General features: G+C 37.9%; 2 protein-coding genes across 3 annotated transcripts; one reads left to right on the forward strand and one right to left on the reverse strand.

The window, feature by feature from the left end:
- Nucleotides 1–6: 6 nt before the first annotated feature.
- On the reverse strand, nt 7–8,289 carry msh2 (mutS homolog 2 (E. coli)). Its single transcript, XM_073866968.1, has 16 exons — nt 8,028–8,289; nt 7,589–7,740; nt 7,210–7,497; nt 6,960–7,106; nt 6,666–6,815; nt 6,427–6,560; nt 5,453–5,652; nt 4,596–4,705; nt 4,339–4,462; nt 4,100–4,250; nt 3,924–4,021; nt 3,602–3,847; nt 3,306–3,515; nt 2,889–3,131; nt 772–950; nt 7–689 (listed from the first exon to the last, which is right to left on the reverse strand). The coding sequence occupies exons 1-16, from the start codon at nt 8,233–8,235 to the stop codon at nt 513–515; spliced, it is 2,817 nt and encodes a 938-aa protein (XP_073723069.1). The 5' UTR covers nt 8,236–8,289; the 3' UTR covers nt 7–512.
- An 8,618-nt stretch (nt 8,290–16,907) lies between these two features.
- On the forward strand, nt 16,908–20,463 carry calm2b (calmodulin 2b, (phosphorylase kinase, delta)). Of its 2 annotated transcripts, XM_055175871.2 has the most exons (6): nt 16,908–17,034; nt 17,960–17,990; nt 19,036–19,179; nt 19,349–19,455; nt 19,580–19,715; nt 19,794–20,463. In XM_055175871.2, exons 1-6 carry the CDS (start codon nt 17,032–17,034, stop codon nt 19,820–19,822), a joined length of 450 nt encoding a protein of 149 aa, XP_055031846.1. In that variant the 5' UTR covers nt 16,908–17,031; the 3' UTR covers nt 19,823–20,463. The 2 variants fall into 2 exon arrangements, with proteins under 2 accessions (XP_055031846.1, XP_055031845.1); XM_055175870.2 differs by lacking the exon at nt 16,908–17,034 and having other exon boundaries at nt 17,927–17,990.
- The last annotated feature ends 5,238 nt before the right edge of the window (nt 20,464–25,701 follow it).

Genomic DNA, 25,701 nt, shown 5'->3' on the forward strand with positions numbered 1-25,701 from the left:
GTAAACTAGTGTATTAGTTGTTTATTGCTATTTAAACTGTTCATATGAAAGTTACGTATTTACAAAACCGTATGTGAAACTTTTTCAAAACACAAAATATGTTATGCTTGGACTTATTTACCAGTTATGCAAACTAAAAAAATAATAATATAATAACCTCACGAATGCCAGTGTCAAGAAAATCGAGTATTTTTTGAACCCCAAACTGTTAAACTGTAACAGTATGTCACATTCTCGCGTGTATCCATTAGATGGCGACATTGTTATAAACAGAAATTTTAATTGAGACCAAAGTGTTTGTTAACATCACAGACAAAAAAACATAAAAGGAAACTAATAGAGAATTTATATTGACATACTACACACAAACATGGGATATAAACAACTCTTGCAGAAAGAAACCTGAAAAGAAAAAGGCATGGAAGTTTCTAATCTACTATAGATTATATGCATTTCCATCATAAACAATTTTGCACAAAAGTTTCCAACAAAGCCTAAACTGTTACTCAGGCTCAAGTATGTTTGACTTTGGCAATGTGTGACAGTATTTCATTGACAAAGCTATTGTTCTTAGCGCTGACTTCTGCCCGCAGCTTGCGCAGTTTCTCTTTGACAGCATCATCAGTCATGTCATCAGCAGGAAGTGCTTTAACCTTAGCCAGAAAAGCCTCAATCATCTTCTCCCCCTCCTGTGGGTAAAATGATAAAAAACAAGCTAATTAATATAGAAACCTCATCTTTAATAGCAGCTCTTTCAGAAACTTATTTTACCTGTCTCTCAAGACAGCGTTTTTTGGCTTCAGGTCCAGCATCTGACCCCTCCTCCTCAGCTCTGGAGAATTCCTGGAACTCCTCAAGCTCCAAAGCCTTAGCCTGTGCATTTGCAATCACATGCTTGGGGAAGTTAGCGAGCTCTGCCACATGAATCCCAAAGCTCTGATCACAAACACCTGAGTCAAATGACAAAGAATAAACACAAATCAAAGTGTGATAATACTCAGGGGTTCCCACACCTTAGTTAACTTCAAATTCAAGGACCGTTCACGGAGTTTCCAGGTCCAATACCCCCGAATTCAAGGACTAAATGTGGGGACACATGTCAAGTGAGAGCAAGGTTACACCGTGTTATCTTTTAGGATACATTGTTACAGTTCCCTTTCAAGGGAACTCACGCTGCGTAATTGCAGTAACACTTTGGGTAAGTGCGTCTGAATGTGTATATCAAATTCAACCAATGGTGAGGCTTAACGACAAAGACAGGGTGATGCGGGAGCCAGGAAGTATATCGCTATCTGAAATATTGCCAAAGACGGCATTACAGGGACGCAGGAAGTATGGCAAGGAAGTAGTGATGCACCGATGTATCGGCCGCCGATATTTATTGGCCGATTTTTTATGAATTTGAAACCATCGGCATATCGGCAATAGCCCGAGAAAGGCCGATACCGATTGTTTATTAATTAACTGCATAAAGAAATCCATTATATGTAAAAAATTAGTTAATGTTGTTAATAAAATAAATGCTGAATAGCAAAAACCACCTTTGAAGGTTGTCATGCTGTCTTTTTATATTTGTTTTAGCTTAATTTGTGCCTCTCTTATTATGTTGGTCAGTTGAATGTTAATTAGATCCAATCCATGTTCAGTAAAAATAATTTGATGCAGAAATAAACTAGCTAATAGACCAACTGTATAGTATTGTATACAAGTGTTTAATATCGGTATCAGTCAGAAGTTGTCTGTTTAAATCGGTATCGGCCCAAAAAATCCTATCGTGCATCCCTACAAGGAAGACACAGCGTCTCGTTCCCTTCTCAGTGAACAAAAGTTACATACGTAACCCACGACGCTTTCATGTGTCAAACACAACTATGCAAAAAAGCATTTTGGTATGAATCAACATTCGCATACAGAAGATATAAGCATTTAAAGCGAACAGTTTAGCACGCATGCTTAAAAGGCTAGAAATGTTATGATATTATCCTACACTACACAGGGATTAATATGGATTTTTTTTGCATAAAATAGATTCAAGCACTTTCAATGACCTGTATCTATGCATGTATATTTTCAAAAACTTCCCAGGGCCTTGAATTATTTCCCTCAGATTCACAAACTTTCAAGGATTTCAAGGACCCGTGGGAACCCTGAACACTTAACAATACTTTAAAAACACACAGGCTCACTGAAAGTGAATAAAACACAAGGACAATTTAATTCCCTAAATGTTTTTGTATATTTACATACTTCTGTAGATATGCATTCCTATAGCTCAATTAAAGGAATATACCACTAATCCAGATAATTTACTCACCCCCATGTCATCCAAGATGTTTGTCTTTTTTTGTTTAGTTGAGAAGAAATTATTTTTTTACAGGACAACATTCCAGGATTTTCACATATGTAACGCATGACCTTTCGACATGATTACGTAATACGTAATGTCATGCTGAAGCCGCACATGGCAAGTACAAGACGAGAAATTGTGGTTTAAAAGTAAATTTTTTTTTTTTCTTGGCAAAAATAACAATCGTTTTGCAAGATAAGACCCTTATGCCTCGGTTGGATTCGTTTAGAGCCCTTTGAAGCTGCGTTGAAACCGCAATTTTAAACTGCATTGAAACTGTGAACTGTTGAGGCCCAATAACTTGTAATCCTGGAATGTTTTCCTCATAAAATTTCAGTCTGTTCGACTGAACAAAAAAATACAAACATAGTGGATATCATTTTTTTTATGAAAGTAAAGTATTCCTTTAATGGAGCATTGCATAAACAGCGCAAAAGCTATAGGTTCAATTTGCAGTGAACATATATACCCAAAAGTATATACTATGAATCAGGCATGTGATTGGTCAAAGACAAAAGGAAGGAGGCAAAAAGACACATACCCCTTTTGACTTTGTAGAGCATTGTGAGAGTGCTGTCTGTGGTCAAGGCAGTAACATGGAGGTTACGGACAGTGGGCACCTGTTGCGCCAACGCCGTCAGCTCATGGAAGTGAGTGGCAAACAGGCAGAAAGACTTGAGGCGAGTGGCTATGTACTCTGAGATTGCCCAGGCCAAACCAAAGCCATCGTATGTGGATGTGCCCCTGCCCAATTCATCAATAATAATGAGAGAATCCTCTGTGGCTGATCTAAAGAACAGAAGGACACCGACAATAAAATTAAAATTACAAATATATATATATTAAGAGTTATTATATATTAATATATATAAGAGTTATCATAAAACATGCTGAACCACACAAACAGATATACTGTATTACTAAACATGTTGTAAGTGAAAGTTTACAAATTGGATTCCTGATCGGAGAATAGCAGCAGTCTCCAGCATTTCAGCCATGAAAGTGGACACTCCTTTGATCTGGCAGTCCCCTGCGCCCACTCGAGCAAGTATACAGTCCACCACACTCAATTCTGCCTCGTCACATGGCACAAAGCACCCAATCTGTGCCATCAAGACAATCACGCCTACTTGACGGATGTAAGTGGACTTGCCGCCCATGTTGGGACCTAAAAAATTCATACACTAATTAGGCACTGTGTAGTTACCACTGGCTCATTTTTTGTAATCTTTTTGTAATTCAATAGAAGCCTACCTGTGATGATATGAAACATCTCTGCACCCCTTGAGAAAGTGACATCATTGGGAATGAAAGCCACATCGTCCTGGGCTTCAACAATAGGATGTCTTGCACCCTTTAGAATGAGTTTGCCTGATCCTTTCTCTAGTATTTTTGGCCTAATATAAGGCACCGGGGCAGCATGTGCCACCACAGCAAAGCTCACCACTGCATCCAGCTGAGCGATCACCTCATTTAAGGTCTGCACTGGATCCACATAACCTACAACACAAACACAAGGTTATTCAAATATTCATACCAACATAACACATGTAAGTAGTACGAATGACTTCCTCACCAGCGGCGATGCTGACGATTTCTTTGACAATGGCGTTCTGAGCTTCTTCATACTCTTCCTTGCTCTTAGTGTATTCCTCATTCAAAGAGCTCAGCTTACTGTAAGACATAAACAGCCCCCATCATTATCTGCACAGATATTTAATAAACACCACCACACAAGCATCTAACGCTCACCTGTTAGTAAAGCGCACTCCATTTTTCTGAACATCTAAAGTTGTGAATTTCTTGTTGTTGCGAAGGCTCTTCTCTTCTTTGCATGTGACTCGGAAGAAGTAACCGATCTGAGCATTGGACTCCAGCTTGACGGTTTTGCCTGCTTCCAACCCTAAAGACCACATCGACAAAATCCATTTTGCAAGAGTAAACACAGAAAAGCATGAAAATAAATGTCATTTTATACAATGTTTACCTACCAAGCTCACGAGCTGCACTGTTTAAGGCTGCCTGCATAGCTTTCTCCAAGCGATCCATGTTCTCCCTGAGCTCACTTAAAGTGGGATCAAATGAAGGTTTTACCAGAAACTCATGATGGTCAATCTGGACAGGGGACACCATACTTTTAAAATTGACATTTTAAGGGCCATAGCAGCTTATAGTAAAAGAAACTAACAGTAGGCGTTATATTTTATGGGGCACTGGATGTAGATCATGAGAAGACCTTTATGCTCACCTGGTTCATATCTAGCGTAGTTTCAATCATCTCCTGAAATTTGGAAAAGTCATTGATGAGGTCACTGAGGGGAGAAATGAATGCTGCATGCAAAAGGACCTGATGTTTTCCTGTAAAACAGCCACATTAAACATAAAAGTCACTCTCCTGCAGTCAGAAGATATAATTACAGCTGCTTCTTAAAACAGATACATGAGATCTTGTTTAAAAGTTACATTTGATCAAAACAAATGAAATGAGTAAGAGAAACTTAAATATTGAAATTAAGCACATACTGTACTTGTACGAAATAATATCACATTTAGCAAAAGGCAGAGACTGGTAACTCCAAAGGGCTCTTAGTTTTATGTTCACTTTTACACAAATGGCCCTGTTTACACCTGGTATTAAGATGCTTTTTGGTCAATCGGCTGACAAGTGGAGCCGTTTCCATCCAAAGTTGCAAATTAAACATATGCACAAAACTGGAATATCGCATAAAACATTTGCGACTAAACCACAGTTTCCATCCAGTAAGTCAAAAAGCACAAATGCTTCACTTCCTCAAAGTTTTTTTAATGCATAAATATGTATGCCAATCTTGGTTTTCCATCAATTTGTGAGTGCGCGTAGGAAACAGACTAATCTGTTTGTTTTAATCACGCATGGTGATGATGTCATACGCCGGTCTGCGCAGCTTAACACGACGTCAAACATGCACCCACTCTTTACTACCACAGGCGCTTGTAATGCTAACCAGACATCCAAATGCCACCATAACCAGAAAAAAATTAAAATAAACCCACACGATCATCGAGTACTCGTGCCCATCTCTAACTGTTAACATGAAATTTTGCTGCCAAACCCGTTTCACTTACCACTGTATCTCTCCAAAGCCAATACCAGTCCCGGCAGCTGCCCAACAGCTTGGTAGACACGGTAACAGTCCTGTAAGTTAGAGCTCTGACGCTGAAACTTTTTCGCCATCCGGTTTAGGTCTGGAAAACGGCGGAGAAGATCTTCTTGACAACTCTTCCTCAGCTCAGAGTCATCCACAAAACTCTCCACAAGATCCAGTCTGTATAAAATCAAAACAGTTAAAATATGTTTTTTGTAATATTACAATGTGGGTGAAATCACATTATAAGCGACTTTGTCGCTCGTCTCTTTCAAAAGAGGCATTTATATATCTAATTGTCATAAACAAATGAGTAACGTCCACTCCAGTAACTGACAAGAGATTGATGAAACTCCCCTGCTTCGTTCTCATTGGTAGTCGCTCCAGAATGTCGCTCATAATTTGCATAAAGTTAAAGGCGGAGTCCACGATGTTTGAAAAACGCTTTGGAAAATTAGACGGGCCGTCTACCAAAACACACTTATACCCAATCAAATCAAATCAAATGCCGGGTTGCGAATGTGTGGGGCGGGTCTATCAACAGAAGGTCCAGATTCTATTGGGGTAGGGGCGTGTTTGTTTAAGTGATTTCAAATATCAACATTGGCTTTCAAACATCATGGACTCCGCCTTTAAACATTTCTCAACTTTGTCGCACGACTGGACACGCCCATCCAGCAGTCAACAGTCATTGTCGCTGGATGCCGTCGAGCTTCCATTGAAATCAATGAGAGTGCGTCGCTCTGCTACTGCTAGTCGCTTATAACGTGAATGTACCTTAACGACACTGATTTTATAATATTACGCTACAGACGACAACTCAGAGACACTAAGGTAAAATACAAAATAATTACAATTTAAATGTACTACTTATATCAATTATCTAACAGATTTAAACAGGCTGGATCAAATACTTATATCAACGCATAAATATGATGCAATCAGATGTCTCACCGTTCATCTATTTTGCTTTTGTCTCTAAGAGGCTGTTTGATCCACTGGTTGACCAGCCGCTGTCCTTGTGGGGTACGGCATTTGTTTAAAAGACCTGCCAGAGAATGAGTGCCTGTTGTATCATCAGATGAACCCTGAGAAAAAAAAAATCAACTTACAATAGCATTTTCTGTACAAATTCTGCATTTAAAATCTTAAAATTCCTGATCTTAAATTTTTGTTTTAAAATGATTCCTGACCTGAAAGAGATTCAGTGCTTGCACAGCAGCATTATCCAAACGCATGTACTGGTTGAGGTCAAATGTAGATATCTTGAAGGTACCGAAGTTACCCTCATCTGAGAGGAGCTCCAGGTATTTGATGACTGCTTCTAAGCAAGACATGGCAATCTGTAAAAGCAAAAAACCCTAAATTAAACTTTAATTCAGAGCGCTGGCAATTTATCATAAAACAGCTCAACTCATAACAATTCAATTTTATTCTGAATTTCTTATAAACACCACACACATTAGCTGGCTTGCAGAGCTACAAACCTGCTTCTCCATCTCTGGAAGGGCAGCACTGGACACAGTCTCTCCCTTACGCCCCTTAAGTAGACGATTTAGGTCCTGCACAATGTCTTTGGTTGTGAACTCTGATTTCTTTCTGTCTGTGAGCAGAACACCCCCACGCTGTACCACCTAAATTATGGACAAAAACCACGTATTCAAGATGATTTTCATCCTAAAATCTTGCACCATTACACACAAGCTGAAACCGCAAAACTGACTATAAGCAAGCTACCTGTCTGAGTTTGCCAAGGTCTCCACCTGCATCTCCTCCAGGAAGCACACACTCTTTAGGCCCGATCTGCACGAGCAAAGCCTCCAGATTGGAGAACTGATCATTATCCGGGAACTCGCACACACCAAGTTTCCTTAGAGTAATGTCCACGTACCCAACACCGACCACCCGTTGTCCATCACTTCCAGTGCCAAGACGCACCCCCACGACACCAGCAGCTGCCTCCCCTGGTCCTACTCCACTGCCAAATAAGATGTCCTCAAACTGTGTCAGGTTACCAGGAGATGCCTGGGATGCAAGGGAAGATGGCATGGAAATGTTTAACAATATAGAGATGCCACCGAATGAATAGATAAGGATAGTAATGGAATAAAGTTACCTTGAAAGATAATTGCCAGTCATGATCTTTGCTGCTTTTAGTGGCACTATTTCTGTAAACTTCCACTCTGTACTGTCTGACCAAAAGCAGGTCTCTCACAAATGATTCAAAATTCATCTTATTGAGGACCACGCTCTCCAGCTTTCTGTTGCCTGTGTTTTTAAAAAGAGGTGCAAGAGAGACAGCATAAAATGATCATATAAATACATGTTGATTCTTCAACCATGATAGAGAGGAATATTTTACTTCAAAAACAACACGTATACATCAACAGACACACGTAAACAATTAATAAACAGATGCAGTTTAAGTTTTATTTTTACATTTAGTTTAATTTGCAGTTAAACTTTATAAGACACCTCTGCACAGTCGAAAAACACAACTTGCTAACAAGCTATGACAATGGTGTGTCGATGATTTTGTGAGTTAATTTGCCAACCTGCGCCCAAGTTTTTGATGACACCATTCGTCTTGAAAACCTCCTTGGCTGTAAAAAGCGCATCTTTTCCGTGCACCGTGTAGTAATCGTTTCGATCAAATATTCTCACGGTGGTGTCAGGTTTCTCAGGCATAGAAAAATAAAAATTCAGAAATGCCTTTTCTGAAACGCTGTCCATGGACAGATTTTGTTTAGGTTGCACCGCCATGCTGCAATCTCCCGCCACAGACAGCACACGCGCGCTGGGAGGGTCAAAGGCAAAAGGGGCGGAGCCAAAGTGACGACAAATCAAACATGGATTTGTCGTACAGTGCAGGATTTTTATTAAATTATGGTTTAACAACGTGTAAGAAGAATATATATTATTTTTTTAGAAGTTAAGTATTTTTTTTAAAAGCGAAGTGTGGATGTGAGGCGTTTTTAAAGGACTTTCATTAGAATTAATAATTTTTCCAATATCTCATCAAGGGTATATTGTCAGACAGTTATTTAATACTTCACATAATGCTACGTTCGGAAGTAGGATATCCTCCACTTTAATCCGGAAATAATGTCTGGAATGTCCTTAAATATAACTAATTTTAAATTATCTGATGTTACTAAATCATTTGTAACAAAAATGTTACGTAATATTTTTAATGTTACTTAATGCAGACGTTATTTCCGGTTTAGATGTGGGGAAATATCGATCAACAGTACTGTTATGAAGAAAAACAAAAAAAAAAAACCCCGTGTTTAATAAATATTGAAAGAAAATATTAGTAGTATTAACATTACTATTAAATATAATACTAATTTTCTTGTTTCATTCATATATATTTTTTAATATTTAATTGCATTATGTCAAATCTGAATGACATTCACTCAATGCAGTAGAATAAAAACAATTGTGACTATTGAGTTAGTGTTGAGTTTTATTGATGGGGCTAAAGACACATTTTAGCTGTCATAATCAACAGGATCATTATAAATGTGTGTAAATCACAGAGAAAACTGATTGAAAATAGTTGTTTTGCATGTTCAGTGTTAATCACAGATCAGTGGGATCACATTTAATGATGGTTATTTGTCTCATTCCCTGGTACAAGATAACCATCTATTCTGTATGAAACTGTAATTAAAGGTCTTGCCTCTATGTTTCACTCAAACAAACAGACTCATGCAAAGGCTACTTTCTAACAAAATAATGGTCTTAGGCCACCACCACCAGACTTGTTGTTTTAGAAGTTTAAATGTCCATTCATATTTATTTTTCAATCTATTTTATTAAGATACAAACTGAAAATATAGGAAATATGTACAAAAAAATAAAAAAATACATTTTCAGGACTAAATGTCTTCTTTAAGCATCGTCAGTGTTTAGTGTGACCTCCTTTTGCACTAAACGCATCTTGAGCATTTTTGAGCAGAATGAAGTAAAAAGACTAATTTCTTTAAAATTTGAAATTAGGATTAATTTTATTTAGGTTTAAGAGATCCTGCAGTTTTCTGCTATTGCTGAAGTGGAAGGGTAGTTTACCCTTAAACTTGACACATCAGTTTACATTTTTATACAGTTTTTAATACTATATACACATTTCCTGTATTTTCTGTATGTATTACATTAAAGAGACCGAGACACAATTATATATGATCACTATAATATTGCAAAAACAACAAATCTAATTCTGGCATGGTGGCCTAAGACTTTTGCACAGTACTGTATTTTTTAAACAAGGCTTTTCCGACATGTGTGTCTGGATGTTGCTATGTGTATAACACACATGTTACATTACATTAGAATAACACACTTCGATTGACCCAAATAATGCAATTTATGTTCATATTTGACATCGGTCTTTACAGTTCTTGTGTTTTATGTTTGAAGTGATCTGGTCATCTGATGTAGCGGTAGCTAATCAAAAGTATGCTTAATGAGAAATTAACTCAACAAAGCCCAATGGCTAAATTGCTATCAGAATTTCAATGCTATCAAAATTGTTGTGTGCCTCCTCCCCAAAGTAAAAATTATTGTACTTTTTCTATATAATAATAATAATAATCTCATATAACAGGAATATGAAATAAGTATCAGCTGTTGAACTTTGTTGAAATAAAGACTTGGTTCTTCTTCAAAGCATTGTAAAAAAGTGGGATTTGAAACCCAAACATAAGTGCAAAAGTTGTTGCAACACCATCTTGTCGTCACATGGTGTCAGAACTGAGCTGGTAAGGGTAGAATAAAAGTCATCCATCTCTGCAGGGATTCTACATGAAAGACTCCTTACATAACAGCTGCTTCAGCTGTGTGCCTCTTTAAAGCACTTTCACTTCATTCACTGAATGAAGAGACCTGGAAACTGGCTGTGGTAAACATTTGAACTATATTGTAACCCCACCATTAGCACACAAAGCGCACTTTGTATGTGCACATCAGCATACATATTGGAAAGTGCTGAGCATATATGCATCCTTCGTGTATACACACAAACACACCACAAACCAAGCAGGTGTTTCTTTGGATGATTCGTTTTTTTTTTTTTGAGAATAAAAGGACAAATAAAATATGTCAAGACAAAATAATCTCAGTTGATTAATACTAAAAATGTATAGGCACATGTTCACCAAGAAGTCCTCTCATTTGCATCTTATCAAACTTCTGCAATATAATTGATGCTCCAGAAAGCTTTATCTCACAGGTGATAAAAATAGGCAGCAATAAAAAAAGGTGTGTACCGTAAGGTACCGAAATATTGTTATTTCGTGAAAGGTTTAGCTCAACCTAAAGTATATTTACATGTATTTGTTTAGTGGATGCGCAGAAACTGACACAAAGTATGTGTGAAGTGAATGTATGCACGTCCTGGGGAGAAGAGCTCAGCCTGAACTTTAAGCAAATCTTCCCTAAAAAGTTACTAACAGGTCTATCCTAAAGTTGAGAGAAAAAATGGCCTTATATCTGGCAAGGCTTGAATCTGTTGCAGTCACTGCTTGTGTTGGTGGTATTGTTCTGTATTGCAGATGGTCCGAATTAATGTGTTTGTTCTCTGCAGTGGCCTTTCGTAGTGGGATGGCCTGTTTTATTGGGGGGGGGCAGCCTGCTGCAGCGCTCTGGACTGTGGCCAGATGCAATGGTCTGACAGATACCACTGTGACGGGGTAGGACTAAGCGACTGCAGAGGATTAAATTATCAGTATCGAAGAGAAACAATTCAGACAGACATGAAAGTAATTTCCCCTATGAATTCGGAGACATTTAATTACTCGTAGTTCAAACACTATGTCTATGCAAACAGAAGACATAAAAACTTGTGAAGCAGCATTAATGGTGTTGATAATACTTTATGATTATACAGCGCAAAAGGCACCAAGGACAACAGATTTAAAAGAGGCTGATAGAAACACTTGAAATATGGACCAGCCCAAAATATCTTATAGCTATCAGTTGTTACGTCATTCAGTCATTTGTTGGTAATTGCCTTTGTCAGCACAATTAAAAGAAAAAATTACCATCTCATTTTTATCTGTTACATGGCATCTTAGTAACTTGGCCATCAGTGAATAGTGAACGGAGATCCTGTCTGTGAGAACATCATTCATTTCTCATGTCGGGGGTTGAATGTTATATGTCTATAACATGTTTGACAATATCTTATAATAGGTATGTAAATAAACAAAAACAAACATCTCTAATAATGAGTGACAGCAGACTTAACATACAGTTTGTTCTTTATACAGTATATATCCATTTCTTTTTTTAATTGGTGTTAGTTATCTGGAAGTCTCACTAAATGTGTGGTTAAATATTAATGATGTGCTGTATATGAAACTAAAGCACGAGCTGTACTTGAATTACAGTTAGCATTTTACAAAGTCTCAGATACACAACAATTAATTTTTTGGGTAAATTAAGGAATCATATTGGATTCATAGTATTAGTTTTTATTTGTTTGTTTGTTTCACTTCATCAAACCATTTCACTACTTTTTACCTAACCCTCACTACAACAGACAATACATTAATATCTTGAAATGTTTTATTGCTCCTTCTTGCAACCTGAGGTTGTACTTTAACCCTTTATTTTTATGCATTTTATGTGATGCAATAAAACCTTTATCTTTATGGTTTATTTTAACCTTAATGCTTAACTGCATATCTGGTGATGGTAATAAAATTCAATTAGATAGAAAATCAGTAGGCCACATCTCAATCAAACCTATTTAGGTCTGCTGGAACATAGTTATATTTTTAAATGCATATTTTGTTTACAACAAAAAAGTTGTTTCCCTGTTGGGTCAAAAATGGATGAACCCAGCTATTACACTCGAGGCTATTTTGAGGATTTCTGCCTATTTTTGGCCTACCCAATTTCAAAAGCTTCCCATACCCACATGCAGAGGTGCACATACAAAAGTTTGGTATCATTTTACAGGAAACCCTTTGAAATTACATAAATCACTGTTGAAAGTGCTCAACATGGTTGTATGTGTTGTCAGTCCTCTAATAAACACAAAAATAAATAGGCGCTTTTTGATGTTTTTTGATGTTGTAAAAATGTAAAACTCTGGCCCTGAGTGGTAACGAAGTATAGTGTATCAGCTTACAGAGGGAAAAGGAATTTTTTCTCTATCATAATCTTTGCAAAAGTTATTTAAATCCAACTGAAGGGAGGAATAATACCCTTTTTGTATACAATTTCTGCCTAAAAATATTTGAAGTGTCCTCATACCCACATACAGTGGAATAGATGCAATATCTTTATATCATTTTGCAGTAAACTCTTTGAAGTTACATAAAAAGCTGCTGTTTATGACAAAAATTGTTATTTAGGTTGTTTTTCATATGATGAAACACCAAATTTTCTATTTTTGTGTTGTAAACACTGTCTTTGAAAGTGAATAACTCTGGTTCTGTGTGCTCTAGCAGACTGCAGACAGTTCTGGTTGTTACCAGCAGCAGACAGTAAACACGCAAAAAAAGAATGATCTCTTTAGCATGATACAAAAGTAATTCTTATTTTACTGAAGGGTGCGAAAATACATTTTTCATATAAAAATTTATTTTTTGTTTTGCACATATAATAAATAGCAAGGGATTATTCATAAACACAACCAAAGAAAATGCTGTGAATGGACTCATTTAGAGTAGGACCTAAGATAAAAAATGGTGTATCAATTGCGGCTATCTGTGCTATCTGAGGCAGTTCACACTCAAGTTTCCCATATGTTTACAAAAGAAGATTTTTTACCTCATTATTCATTTGACGATTGTTGGATATGTGATGATGTAGCCTTATTCCTGAGAGTGAGAGCTTTCATTTGATATAAGACTTGCCCATGTTTGTCATACTTGAAAAATATGAAATATGTAAATATTAAATCATATAAAAAATATGTGGGGGGGGTGATAGTGTAAATTAAGTGTAAATAACTTTCTTACAGTAAAACATATCTCAAAGTGATGCATATCTGCAGAAAGTAGAGATTCTACGCTTTCAAACAGTATCTCATATGTGGTACTGGGTCCATGACAGACCATTAAAAATTAAAGTAATATTTTATATTTAGTCAAAATAAGATAATTCTGGACCCGGTACAGGGTCCACAGAGTCAAACAATTTAAATTAATACAGAAAATGTTCATTTTTGACAACAATTATTATTTTGTGTTGAAACAACCCAGCATAGGTTAAATAACAACCCAGTAGTTTGGTTTTATCTGTTTTGGATCCAATGATGGTTGAAAATAACCTAAAAATGTGCGCATTAATGCATTTTGGCTATATTTTATCACTTCTTTTATAGATATGAGGAACAGCGTGGATTTAAATTAGTGTCTCTGAAAGATTAAATGATCTAATAAATTACATATATTGATTTGAATTATGAAGATTGAATTCAGTTAAATCTCTCAGAACACTAAGCACCAAAACCATCGGTAATTAAGATTGTATCAATGATCTCTAAAAGCTCTTGATGTTAATGCAAAAGCCTACATTTGCTGCAGATAGGCATTTTTATTCTGATTTATTTATTATTCTATTGAGAAACCCAACAGAGCTGTTAGATTATGAGAATGCAAATCCCTTTTTTAAATCGGATTAATAGCCAAAGATCCCAAGCTTGTCTGTTAGTCAAGCCACGGTGAATGTCATAGTGACTCCTGTATAAAAAACAATAGTATCTGACCCATAATTCCATCTGATCAACTTAATCTGAAGCATCCTTCCTCCATTCCTGAAGGACAGAGCCGATGTCAGTTTGTTTGCCAGTCCAGAGTACCATTTGCATTTTGTTTGCCTAACAGCAATAGCTACGACCTTCAATATTCCAATATAGGATTTCTGGCTGTCATTCAAAAAAGAAAAAGGGAAACAAATAGAGATTAAAAAAGAGAAAGACAATCTCAGCCGTGCTTTTGTCCTTTATGTACTGCTTTGTCAACATGAAGAGACATACACAGACATGCACATGCACGCAACCACAAACAGGTCTATGTTGGGAAATTAGAGCCTGGTGTTGCAAAATCTGCCAGCGTGTAGCACAAAGCCTTGATGTGCATTAACAATGAACAGGTCTTTAGTTTCATGGCGCTCTCTAAGTAAACACCTGAGTGGTCAGGGTCTCTTTATACCACCGATTATCAACCATCTGTGTCTCACATGGCTTTTAATGTCCTCAATTACCCAGTCACAGACACTGGCATCCTATTACTTACGTTCTTGTCATAGTTAAAGTCAATACTTGAATATCTTGTTTTGCAACGCTCATTTTCCTAGATAACGATATCCATAATACATAAATTCACTTCCAGGATTGTGATAATGATCATTTTCTTCAGCATTTTCATATCTGACCCTTATTTATGTTTGTATCATAATCATATTTGATGTAATTACAATGTCATGTATGTGTTTTTTTAAACCAAAAACATTCTCAGTGCAAGACCTTATTTTAACTATAAAAAGACATTCAAATTTCTATACAAAATAACTTTTTAGTTTAGACCACGCCCCTTGGTCAATTTTTTTCGTAGGCTAAGTGAGCTCATGCTCATTTCTCTGTAGTTCATATAAATATGAAAGTTTATATAACAATAATAAAATAAAATAAGGAGTATAAAAGTTAAGGAGATTTGTGTTTCAAATGTATTATTATGAAACTATTTTATTGTTTGAAAAAGTTCAATATTTTACAACTTTTTTTTTTTTAAGAAAAGCATTTGCCTCACAACTGATATTTTGTGCATTAAAAAATGTACCTAATAAAGTGTAGTAAAGTTTGTATGCTCTCTGTACTGGGAAGTCTTGAATCTTACAAGATTTCTGTGATACCAGACACTCTTTTGTGCTTCCAGACAGTGCGGAAAATCTTAGCTAACCTGAAAGAGGGAGTAAGCACATATGTTGCATGTTTTGTGGGCATAACCGATGCATGATTCACTCTTTCCCCTGGTTTTACAAGCTCTGGAAGGCAAGTCTGCAGGAACCACCCAAGTTAATGCCATACTTATCCAGACGAAACGTTTTCTTAACGGAAGCTTAATTCGGTCATCTCTTCTTTAAGTATGGTGGTAGGGGAGGGGAGTTTACAGGCATGGAAAACATCTGGGGTAAATAATGCACCTCATGCACCTTATGACCCAACAGCAACTAAGACGAGAAAGGATGTCATATTTATCACATTCACAATTGACTCGAAGGATATGCTCAGTTGCTCCTAATGTCTAGGTGATATGAAAATCCCCAAACACCCACAGCAACAGTCTGTCTTTTTTACAGCCCTTCAATATCCAACAGACCTGGTACATGGCCAGAGACAGGTGGCCTGCGAGGGGGAGCCGAGCAGTCAGGCATTGAGAACCTGAGCAGAAGCTTCAGTAAGCCATCATAAACAAGCCAGGATCTGGTTAACTGCATCACTACTTTCTGTGCCATTGAAACTTATGTTTTCTTTAAACATTATCATTACAAATTTTCTTTATCATATGATTTAGTTTTCTAGCACAGTAACTGCTTTTGCTGTTGTTTCATTATATGTTTTTATATGATAAGAGCAGACATGTGCCTACATCATTTTTTTTTATATGATAAGAGCAGACATGTGCCTACATCAAGGGTTTTAAAACGGTGGGTCATCAAAAGTCACTTTGGTGTTGCGGTGAATGGCACAAAAACGATTTTGTAAGATAGTTCAGTATTGCATTTCAATCATTGGTTTACACATTTAAAACGTTAAATATTAGGGTTTTTTTGGTGCATTGAAGTGTATACTGTAGCCTATATATTGTATTGTATATTAAAAAACTAATAAGCACCATTTATAAAAGCTTTAAAGGAAAACAGACGACTTTATTCAGCTATGCTGAAGTTGCATGGAGCTATTTAGAGATTAGTCTGGCATCAAGTTTGGTGCAATTTACAAAAAAAATAGAAATTGTACGCACTATACAACAAACATGGGGGGATGAAGTCTCTGAAAATGTAATAATCACAAGTAGCAACCCTGGAAAACCTAAATATTTACCCAAAAAATTGTCACAATAATCTTTCCCCCTTAAACGTGGCATTCATATAGGCTCAGGTGTTTCCCTATTTGTGCTCAGTTGCATTGCATTTATGACCGGCCAAATTCTACAGTGTGTGACCAGGGAGTGACGCATTGCAGGTACAAACGAACCAATCAGAGTGTTCCGCACAACGCAAACTCTAGCTCCTACTCATCCGACGTCAAATAGTTCGTCTGTAATTTTCGCTGTCGACAAGCACTTGGAAACAATAAACACTATCTGTTTTTGGTGATTGACATGCGTTGTGTTTACAACAGATCGGTTTAGTTTGGTGGACAAATGTTGCTGTTTTTTCTGACGCTATTATTTTGCCAGTATGCAGTGCGGTTGGCGGATGGATACAAGCAGATGGGAGGTGTTTATGTACGACCGTTAAGGCGGGTCTATACCAATATCCGACAACCATTTGTGAATCTCTCACGGAGACTGAGGGAGACAGGCAGAGAAACAGAAGAAAATGGTGAGTCCAAATGAATGTTTTAATACGTTTATAATAAACGATCGGCGTGCATTTATGTAAGTCGGATGTATTCATACATCTGTACGAATACGGTGAGCAAGAAACGCATCAGACTCTTCCTTATTTATTGCTGTAATGTGCCGCCAAAATATGGATATTTTGAATGGGAGACTATGTAACGCTACCCGCAGCATCGCATCACCCACAGACGTCTTGCTATTATGTATTTCTGCAAAAGGACATGTAACACTTTTCTTTAGTTTATAGTTCAACTACCAGAAATGATTTTAACCATCGTGGGTGGTTTAACAGGCAACAGTTTCACATCAACACGTGAGCTGGCCATTAAGTTACCATAACGGGCTTCGTTAGGGAAAATAGCTGGATAAAAGGTCATTTATTATTGTATTTACATAAAGGATTTATTTATTCTAATTTCCATTCGTCGACGACGTCAAGGGTGTTGATGTTCACCATCGCGCCCGTTCAGCACTCGTGCTTGCTTATTTTAAAGTCTGTATTGTGAAAGGTTATGTGTACAGGCTTGTCTATTGCAGTACATGCTTACTTGGGTTACCCGATCATTGCAGTACAAGGTTATAACAGTCAGGTTTATTACTGTAACCTCATTAATATCTGAAATGACTAAAGTACCACTAGAGGATAGTTCACCAGATAACGTTACTGTGGATCAGTAAGGTGACTCGATGACATGCTGTTGTTAGGAGTGTCTGTCGTCGCTATGAAGGGACTTTATTTTCTCGTGTTGCTCTCGTAACATTTAAAGGTAACGTTAGGGAATCTGAGGTCTTTGTTTGGCGCGATCTCATCATTATCTCATTGTAAGTTAACTACGTATATTATTCACATTCTACATCGCTTTTAAAAGGCTTGGTTTTGTAATACAATGTCTTCTCATTTCCAGGCCGATCAACTAACAGAGGAGCAAATTGCTGGTAAGATGCTTTTTTTGCTTTCGTTTACACACCCCCTCAGATTCCGCATTGGCACATGGCATTACACAATAGCCTGTCTGTACTGCCCGCTCGTATCTTGGTGGGGTTTTTTGCCTTTTAAGGTGGATCTGAGTGTGCATGGATGGGTGATGGTATCACTACGTGAAGCTACATTGATATAAGTGACAGTGGGGACTCAATAACTTCTGCTGTTTCACTTAGTTGGACAGTTTGATTATTTAATGCTCTGTATGTTTGTTGTAAAGTGATAGAGCTAAGCTTTTTCGTGTAACAAAGCCGGTTGTGTTTTTGTAATATCATATTGATTCATCTGAATGACAACACCGCTTTGAATCTGAATGGCCATTGTTGACACACAGGGGAGCTTGGGTGTCACTGTATCTATTGTCTTTCACTATTCAGACCATGCACTGGTGAAATGCAGTCTCACTTGTCACTATGGGTTTGTCCTAACTCGGCCTGTGTGAGGATCAATTGTCTTAATTTACACTGATCTGTTACACGGCGATGAATGAGGGCCTTGCCTCATCATTCGTCCCATGCCCTCTTATTAAAGCTACCCGTGTAATTGTTTTTTTTTTTAGAAGGTCATTGGAGCATCTATACGAAGTGAAAGCTGTTGCTTTGCAAAAGGCACGTGACTAACTACTGTTACCAGATCTGATTTAACAAGTTTAACCCAGCAGAATGGCTTGAGCACACATACAATTGATCAGTGTTGCCATGCCTCTGGGTTGTTTATGTGTGTTTCACAGCACCCTTTGCCACGGATGTTTATTTGGGAAGGCATTATTACTTGTGTCTTGGCAACAGTGAATAAGTGTACGTACCTATGTGTTGTTTTTAAAGGCCACCTCTTTGGATGTTTATTTTATTGCATTACAAGTGCATTGTTTCATTGTATTGTATTATATATGGACATAACCTATTTACTTTGTTCTTTAGTACAATGACGGGCTTGGTGAAAAAATTGAGGTTTTTTTTGCAGAAATACTGATTTATCTTGTTTCTAAACTTTTTTCAGAGTTCAAAGAGGCTTTCTCACTATTTGACAAAGATGGTGATGGTACTATCACAACCAAAGAGCTGGGGACAGTCATGCGCTCCCTTGGCCAGAACCCTACAGAGGCGGAGCTGCAGGATATGATCAATGAGGTGGATGCAGATGGTGAGGAGACATTTTTTTGATGCTACATTAGCCACATGCTGTTGAGTCTTGAAAACAGATTCCAGGCTGTGCATGACTTTAAACCATTCTCCTGCAATGCTTTTGTCGCAGTTAAATCATTTTATAGGTCCCTTATCTGACTGATCTGCGTACTTTGTCCCTTAATCAGGTAATGGGACAATAGACTTCCCTGAGTTTCTGACAATGATGGCAAGAAAGATGAAGGACACTGACAGCGAGGAGGAGATCAGAGAAGCTTTCCGGGTTTTTGATAAGGTAAGGACTGCAATGCTCTTTACAGTATCTCATAAGAGCCGTGTGGTTTGTAATTTGGTTAACCTTCCATTAAGGCTTTGCCGGTAACATTGAGACTTAATTTGGACTGTTGTTTGCTGTTCAGGATGGAAACGGATATATCAGTGCTGCCGAGCTGCGCCACGTGATGACAAACTTGGGGGAGAAGCTAACAGACGAAGAGGTGGATGAAATGATTAGAGAAGCAGACATTGATGGAGATGGTCAGGTCAATTATGAAGGTGAGCTCTACTCGGTCTGTGTGATGTTAGTGTTAGTTTGGTAAATGGTACTTAAAATCCTTTTCTTTTTCTTTGCAGAATTTGTACAAATGATGACAGCGAAGTGAAGGCCTTGTACAGAATTTCTTGTATAAATTTATTTGCCTTTTCTCGTTTGTAATTTCTGTAAAATGTTTCATTTTTAATTTTCCCCATCCTCTCCTGCTGTCCAAAGGATCTGCATGTATACTATAAGATTTGAGTGCTCATGCCTTCCCCAACTCCTATTCATTGTAAACAGTCTGTTGGAAGGAGCAGTTTTGGGACCAGGTGATAGGGCACAGATACTGGCTACTGTGCACAGACCGCTTTTCCCCTCTCTGTTGCTCTGTCTGCCCGCCTATCTGACATGCCATGACATCAAGGGTCCAGCTGACTGAGAAAGGCATCATTTTAACAATTATGGCATGATTTTTTTTCTCTCTTTGATTTTGTGTGGAGGAGCAAAACTCTGCATGGACAATGGACTGAGTATGAATAGAAATGGGAAAGTCTTCAGCATTGCACTATTGCAACGTCATTGAATTAAATACTAACGGGTTTATCGCCAGGTACTCATACACTCTAATCTTTTTGTATTTGTTCTGTTCTTATGCTTTTAAATGAATCACTCTTTCTTTTCTTTTTTAACTGCTTATGGCACAGCCATGCCTCAATCCATTCCAAGTTGTATATTTGTTTTCCAATAAAATTAACAATTTACCCAAAAGCTGAATTCCCCTGCTTTTTTTCTTCAAATAAGTTATAAGGGGTGTAACTAGTATCAAACTGCATTCATATCATCAGATTTGCGTGTTGACACTCTTCCCATATGTTTTTTTTTTTTTGTGTGTAAATAACACTTAATAGGATTTGGGCCCAGCTGCACTGCTTCCTGGGCTTCGGCCGGCTTCTTGTTTCCTGTCTGCCATTGTTGGACGGATGGATTAATCCAGGTGTGCCTGACCTCAGTAGTCACAACAACAATAATCAAGACACACCTGGATTGATCAGTTTGTCCAATAATGGCAGACAGGAAACAAGGAGCTGGCTGAAGTTCAGGAAGTAGTGCAGCTGGGCATAAAGGGTATTGAATACTGTTTAGGACTTAATTCTTTCCTAGAATTAATTTTTGATATAGAGGTTATGGAAAATGTTTTCTCCGAACAGTGTGGTGCAATTTCTGTTTGGGAAAAATGATTCCCAGATAGCTATTCATTTATCTGACCAATCTGTTTGCCTTACCATGGCTGTGCTATTTACAGAATTGAGAAAAACCTTTCAAATTACTGGAGTATTATTTTTTTTTATACACGTTGTTGCTGTATAAAATGTCAACTGTATAGCAAAATACACAACTATTCAATATAGTATAAGATTTCGAAACGGGATTAATCCACCTTTTCAGCAGTAACAACATAAACAAGCGGCTGTCGCGGTCCGCACGTAACTTCCGGTAAGCTCCGCTAAGAATAAATAACAACAAAGTTCTTTAAAAGTAGTTTATTTATATAAAAAGCAAAAAAAACAACATCACATAGATTACCTAGGAAACCAAAACATTTGTTATTTTCGACGAGGCACTTGTTCAAGAGATCAGTTTAGCAACTAGTCAGACCATTAAAAAAACGAAACCGAAGGTTCGGATTCCAGACATGTATCACGTGTGTCCGATGAAACCGTCTATAACACTGACAAAAGTAAAACCCCTCACTAGGATTCTCATTCTACTAAGCCTTTTCAGTTTCCTTAAAAGGGGTAGTTAAAGTTGCCAGGGTTCCTCATGCTGGACACACAACAGATTTTGTAGCTGCAAAGCTGAAATACAAACATGCTGAGTGTTTTATTGTTAACAGACTGTGCATAAATGGTGCTTGAGCTTTTGAAGTAATCAAGTGTAGGTAGCATAGAGTTTGAGAAATGAGCTCAAAGCTCATTCACAATGCAAACAAATGCGAAGCGACTGTGATTTAGACCAATGAGGCGTGCGCGGCTCACTGTATCGAGGGAGATACGCGTGCATCTCATCTCGGGGAACTATTTACCGCCGTGCTGAGCTTTCTGACGTACGATATTCACGTTCTGTCACGTTTCCTAGCAACCGTGAATTCCAGTCTCACGGGTAGCTGCTCATTCCCATTTCCAGTGGGCTCTGAAGGATCATTGGGAGTTGAACAACAGTGCTCACGTCATGTAACTACGGACAAACTGGATTTGCTTTGTGGAAGTAGATTACTAAAAGACTCGCCGATGCACCATTATGGAAGCTAGGAAGATTAAAAGATGTTTTTTGTTATGGGTTTCTTGAAGAGCAGATGAAGTCCACTTAAATACAGAGTTATGGGACCATATGATATAACTGCAGTTCAGTCTAACAATAGCTCTTCCTCCTATTGCCATTAAATCTTTCATTCTCATTTGATCAACTTCTTCACTGTCATCATAAGGAATTAAAATGTAGTTCTGAGAAGTGGCATATTTATTTAAAAGTGAAAATCTGAGTTAATTTACAGTTTGTAAGGTTTGGTTAGGGGAAATTCAAATAATCAATAGATTTAGCAAGCGCTTCACAATGATATCAGCTGAGCGAGATGTTTTCTTACTAACATTAATCTCTGTTTAATTTTCCTGCATCAGCTGTTCGAGTTGTTTTCATGTAATTTGCTCATCTGCTGCTCGTGGTGTTGGCATCCTTATGATTATTGCTATCACTCAGCAAGGACACAATGCCAGCCATTCCCAGAATGTGTCAGCCGCCACACGTACAGCCTCCCGTACCACATTTACACTTAATAAGATCATCTTTCTCCCCTGCCCCTGGCTGTCCACCCTCTCCGTGCGTGGTTTGGCAATCGACGTGGCCATTATCACATGTTGCTGATGGATACGTCTGCTAGTGTGAGCGCACAGCAGCTGATCCTGTTGTTGTGCCGTGAGAAATGGGAAGGGGTGTTTAATGGGCTCATGTGCACTCTTGTGGTTATTTTTCAAAGCTGGGTTCAGCGATGACTCCAAGCATGACACCCCATGGGCCTAGCTAGCATGTACCAAAAACAAGAAACAAAATTCACAGGAGGACACAAATGAGAACAAACAGTTATTTCGTATCGAGTAGCGCCAGTCAGTTCTTGAGCCTTTTCATTAGAGAAAAAACGAAGGATTTTAATGTGATGCAACGAGATAGATCCGTTTGCCTAGAAGTCAAGCCTCCTTGTATGGAAGCCAAATCGAATGCCAGGTTGGCAACTGCTCATAAAGGAAAAATTTTAATGGGGTCAGTGCTTGGCAGCCATTCTCAACAGGTCTCCGTAGTCAAGGTTTTGGACTGGAAGGTTTTACAGCATGCGCCAAAATTAACACCTCCTCCTGAGTCTCCCTGGCCCTCTTGCCACTAAAGGGATTGAATGACTCCCGCCTGGAGATCCAGTGACATGTCATGTCTGTTTAACCAGATTACCAGTAGCAGTGTAATGCATTTTAACTGCACAAACACACATTCAATATTTATTCACATTATTATTATTAAGAAAGGACATCACTGTCCCCAATCTAAAAATCTAAATGATTGTTGATAACCTGTCAGATGACGGTCTGATGCGGCTGGGTCATAAAACCCAAAGTAATCCCTTTTCAGTTATGGTAGCTCATTTTTCTGTCTAGAAAAAGCACACTGGATACAAGCAACATGCGCTATTTCTGCCCACCTTCTTGCAAAGGCCAGGAAGGGGGTGGTGAGAGAGAAAGAGAGATCGAGGGTGGGAAGTGGAAGTTGCTGAAAATAGTGGAAAGCAATTAGAATATCACATAGTTCAACCCCAGGGGGAAAAAGCGGTGAGTTTTTCTTTTTTTCCTTTTTTAAACAAAAGCGCTGTGTTCTCAGATGAGCACATGGAGCCGACGAGAAACTGAGAGGCAGAGAAATAAAAGAGACAGAGGTTTAAAAGGGGGAAGGGAGATGCAATATTAGAGCAACGTAACTCATGAGGATCTGAAGCTACTGTAGAAGGAGTGCTTCATGTCTGGCACGATGCCACCGAGATCTCTTTTCAGAAAGTAAAAGACCAGGATTATGTCACTCTGTATAATTGTATGGGTGAAACCAAGAGTGCTGAAAACAGCTTGGAGATATATTATTATATAGCCAAGATATATACATATACATATATATACATATATACATAAATATATTGAATAAATAAATATCATAAATGGAAGAGAGGAGGTTATATGTGATATACTGTGGTTTAGTTGGGTTGCGGTTTGTCTTTGTAATCACCTTTACGAGACAACACAAGGTCTAGAACAACAGTACTGTGCTAAAAACCTGTGCTACATTTGTCTAATACTCATGTGCTTTTGACTGCTGAGGGGAATGAATAAAAATGTCACCTGAATGTCATGAAATTGTCCTAAACCATACTTTAAACTGTCTGCTGAAGTGGAACCAGAATGGTCATGTATATTGTGCAACATGATGTCACGGAAAGTCGTGTTATGCCGATAGCACTTTTTCATGTTGATACCACAATCTTGAGTATCTGTCGATACCAATACCATCTCTATCACCCTTTTAATCAATTTAGCTGCAAATAAAACAATTGTTAGTCGTACAAAAAGCTTAAACGAAGCTATAGAACTGTGCAACAAATGACTGTGCAAATTCAAACTCAATGAAACATTGTGCAATACTGCTGCTTCATTATATTAAATGTTTCAAACAGGCTCTAGTAGCAACATTTTTTGTTAGTCTGCACAAAAATTAAAAATGAAATTTAAATTACAACTTTGTGGAAATTCATGTTGCTCAGCTATTTGCGCTTCACCACAAGTTGCCATGACAAGGTCCGTGTTAGTATTGGATCGGATTGTACTCCCAGACTTCTACAATATTCAATCCGGCCATTTTTCGACAACATCGGACTAATATCGATACCGAACATAGTATCGGCCCACCCCTTGTTATACTCACGAAAAATTTGATTAATTTATTTGTGTCTATGGCACAAAATTCAACTTTTTTGTGCCTTGGCATGAATGTCTTTTTCATGTCACTTGCACAAATTTCTATAAATAGTTTTTCATGTCCGTGGCACGAGTTTCTTTTTCGTGTCATTTCATGCATTTTATTTTCTCATTTTCCCCCTTTTTTTGAATCATTGTCGGTTGGGGTTGGGGTTAGATTTGGGGTTTGGGTTAGGATGTAATTTGATGTATAGGTTTCTACATTTTTTTCTTCCGCATTTAAAACTATTCTTGCCTGGAGTTAGGGTTAGGGTTACAGGGTTCCCACGGGTCCTTGAAATCCTTGAAAGTTTGTGAATTTAGTTAAAAAAATTCAAGGCCCCGGAAGTGTTTGAAAATATACATACTTAGATACAGGTCATTGAAAAGTGCTTGAATCTATTTTATGCAAGTTAAGTTTTTTTGGGGAAAAAATCCATATTATTGTGTAGTGATTTTTTAAGCACAGGTGCTAAACTGTTCGCTTTAAATTCTTATATCTTCTGTATGCGAATGTTGATTCATACCAAAATGCTTTTTTTGCAACACATAGTGTTTGACACATGAAAATGTCTCGTATGTCAGGTTACGTATGTAACTGTTGTTCCCTGAGAAGGGAACGAGATGCTGCGTCTCCCTTGCCATACTTCCTGCGTCCTTGTAAAGCCATCTTTGGCAATATTTCAGATAGCGGTATACTCCCTGGCTTCCGCATCACCCTGTCTTTGTCGTTAAGCCTCACCGTTGGTTAAATTTGATATACACATTCAGACGCACTTACCCCTGGAGGCGTCCCCAAAGTGTCACCGTATTGAGGCAGCACGAGTTCCCTCGAAAAGGAAAACAATAAAATGACACGAAAAAGAAAGTCATGCAATGGACACGAAAAACTATTTATAGAAATTTGTGCGAGTGACACGATAAAAGACACTGGTGCTCAATGCATGAAAAAAGCTGAATTTTGTGC

The sequence above is a fragment of the Misgurnus anguillicaudatus genome, chromosome 4, assembly GCF_027580225.2.
Source record: "Misgurnus anguillicaudatus chromosome 4, ASM2758022v2, whole genome shotgun sequence".
Lineage (NCBI taxonomy): Eukaryota > Metazoa > Chordata > Actinopteri > Cypriniformes > Cobitidae > Misgurnus > Misgurnus anguillicaudatus.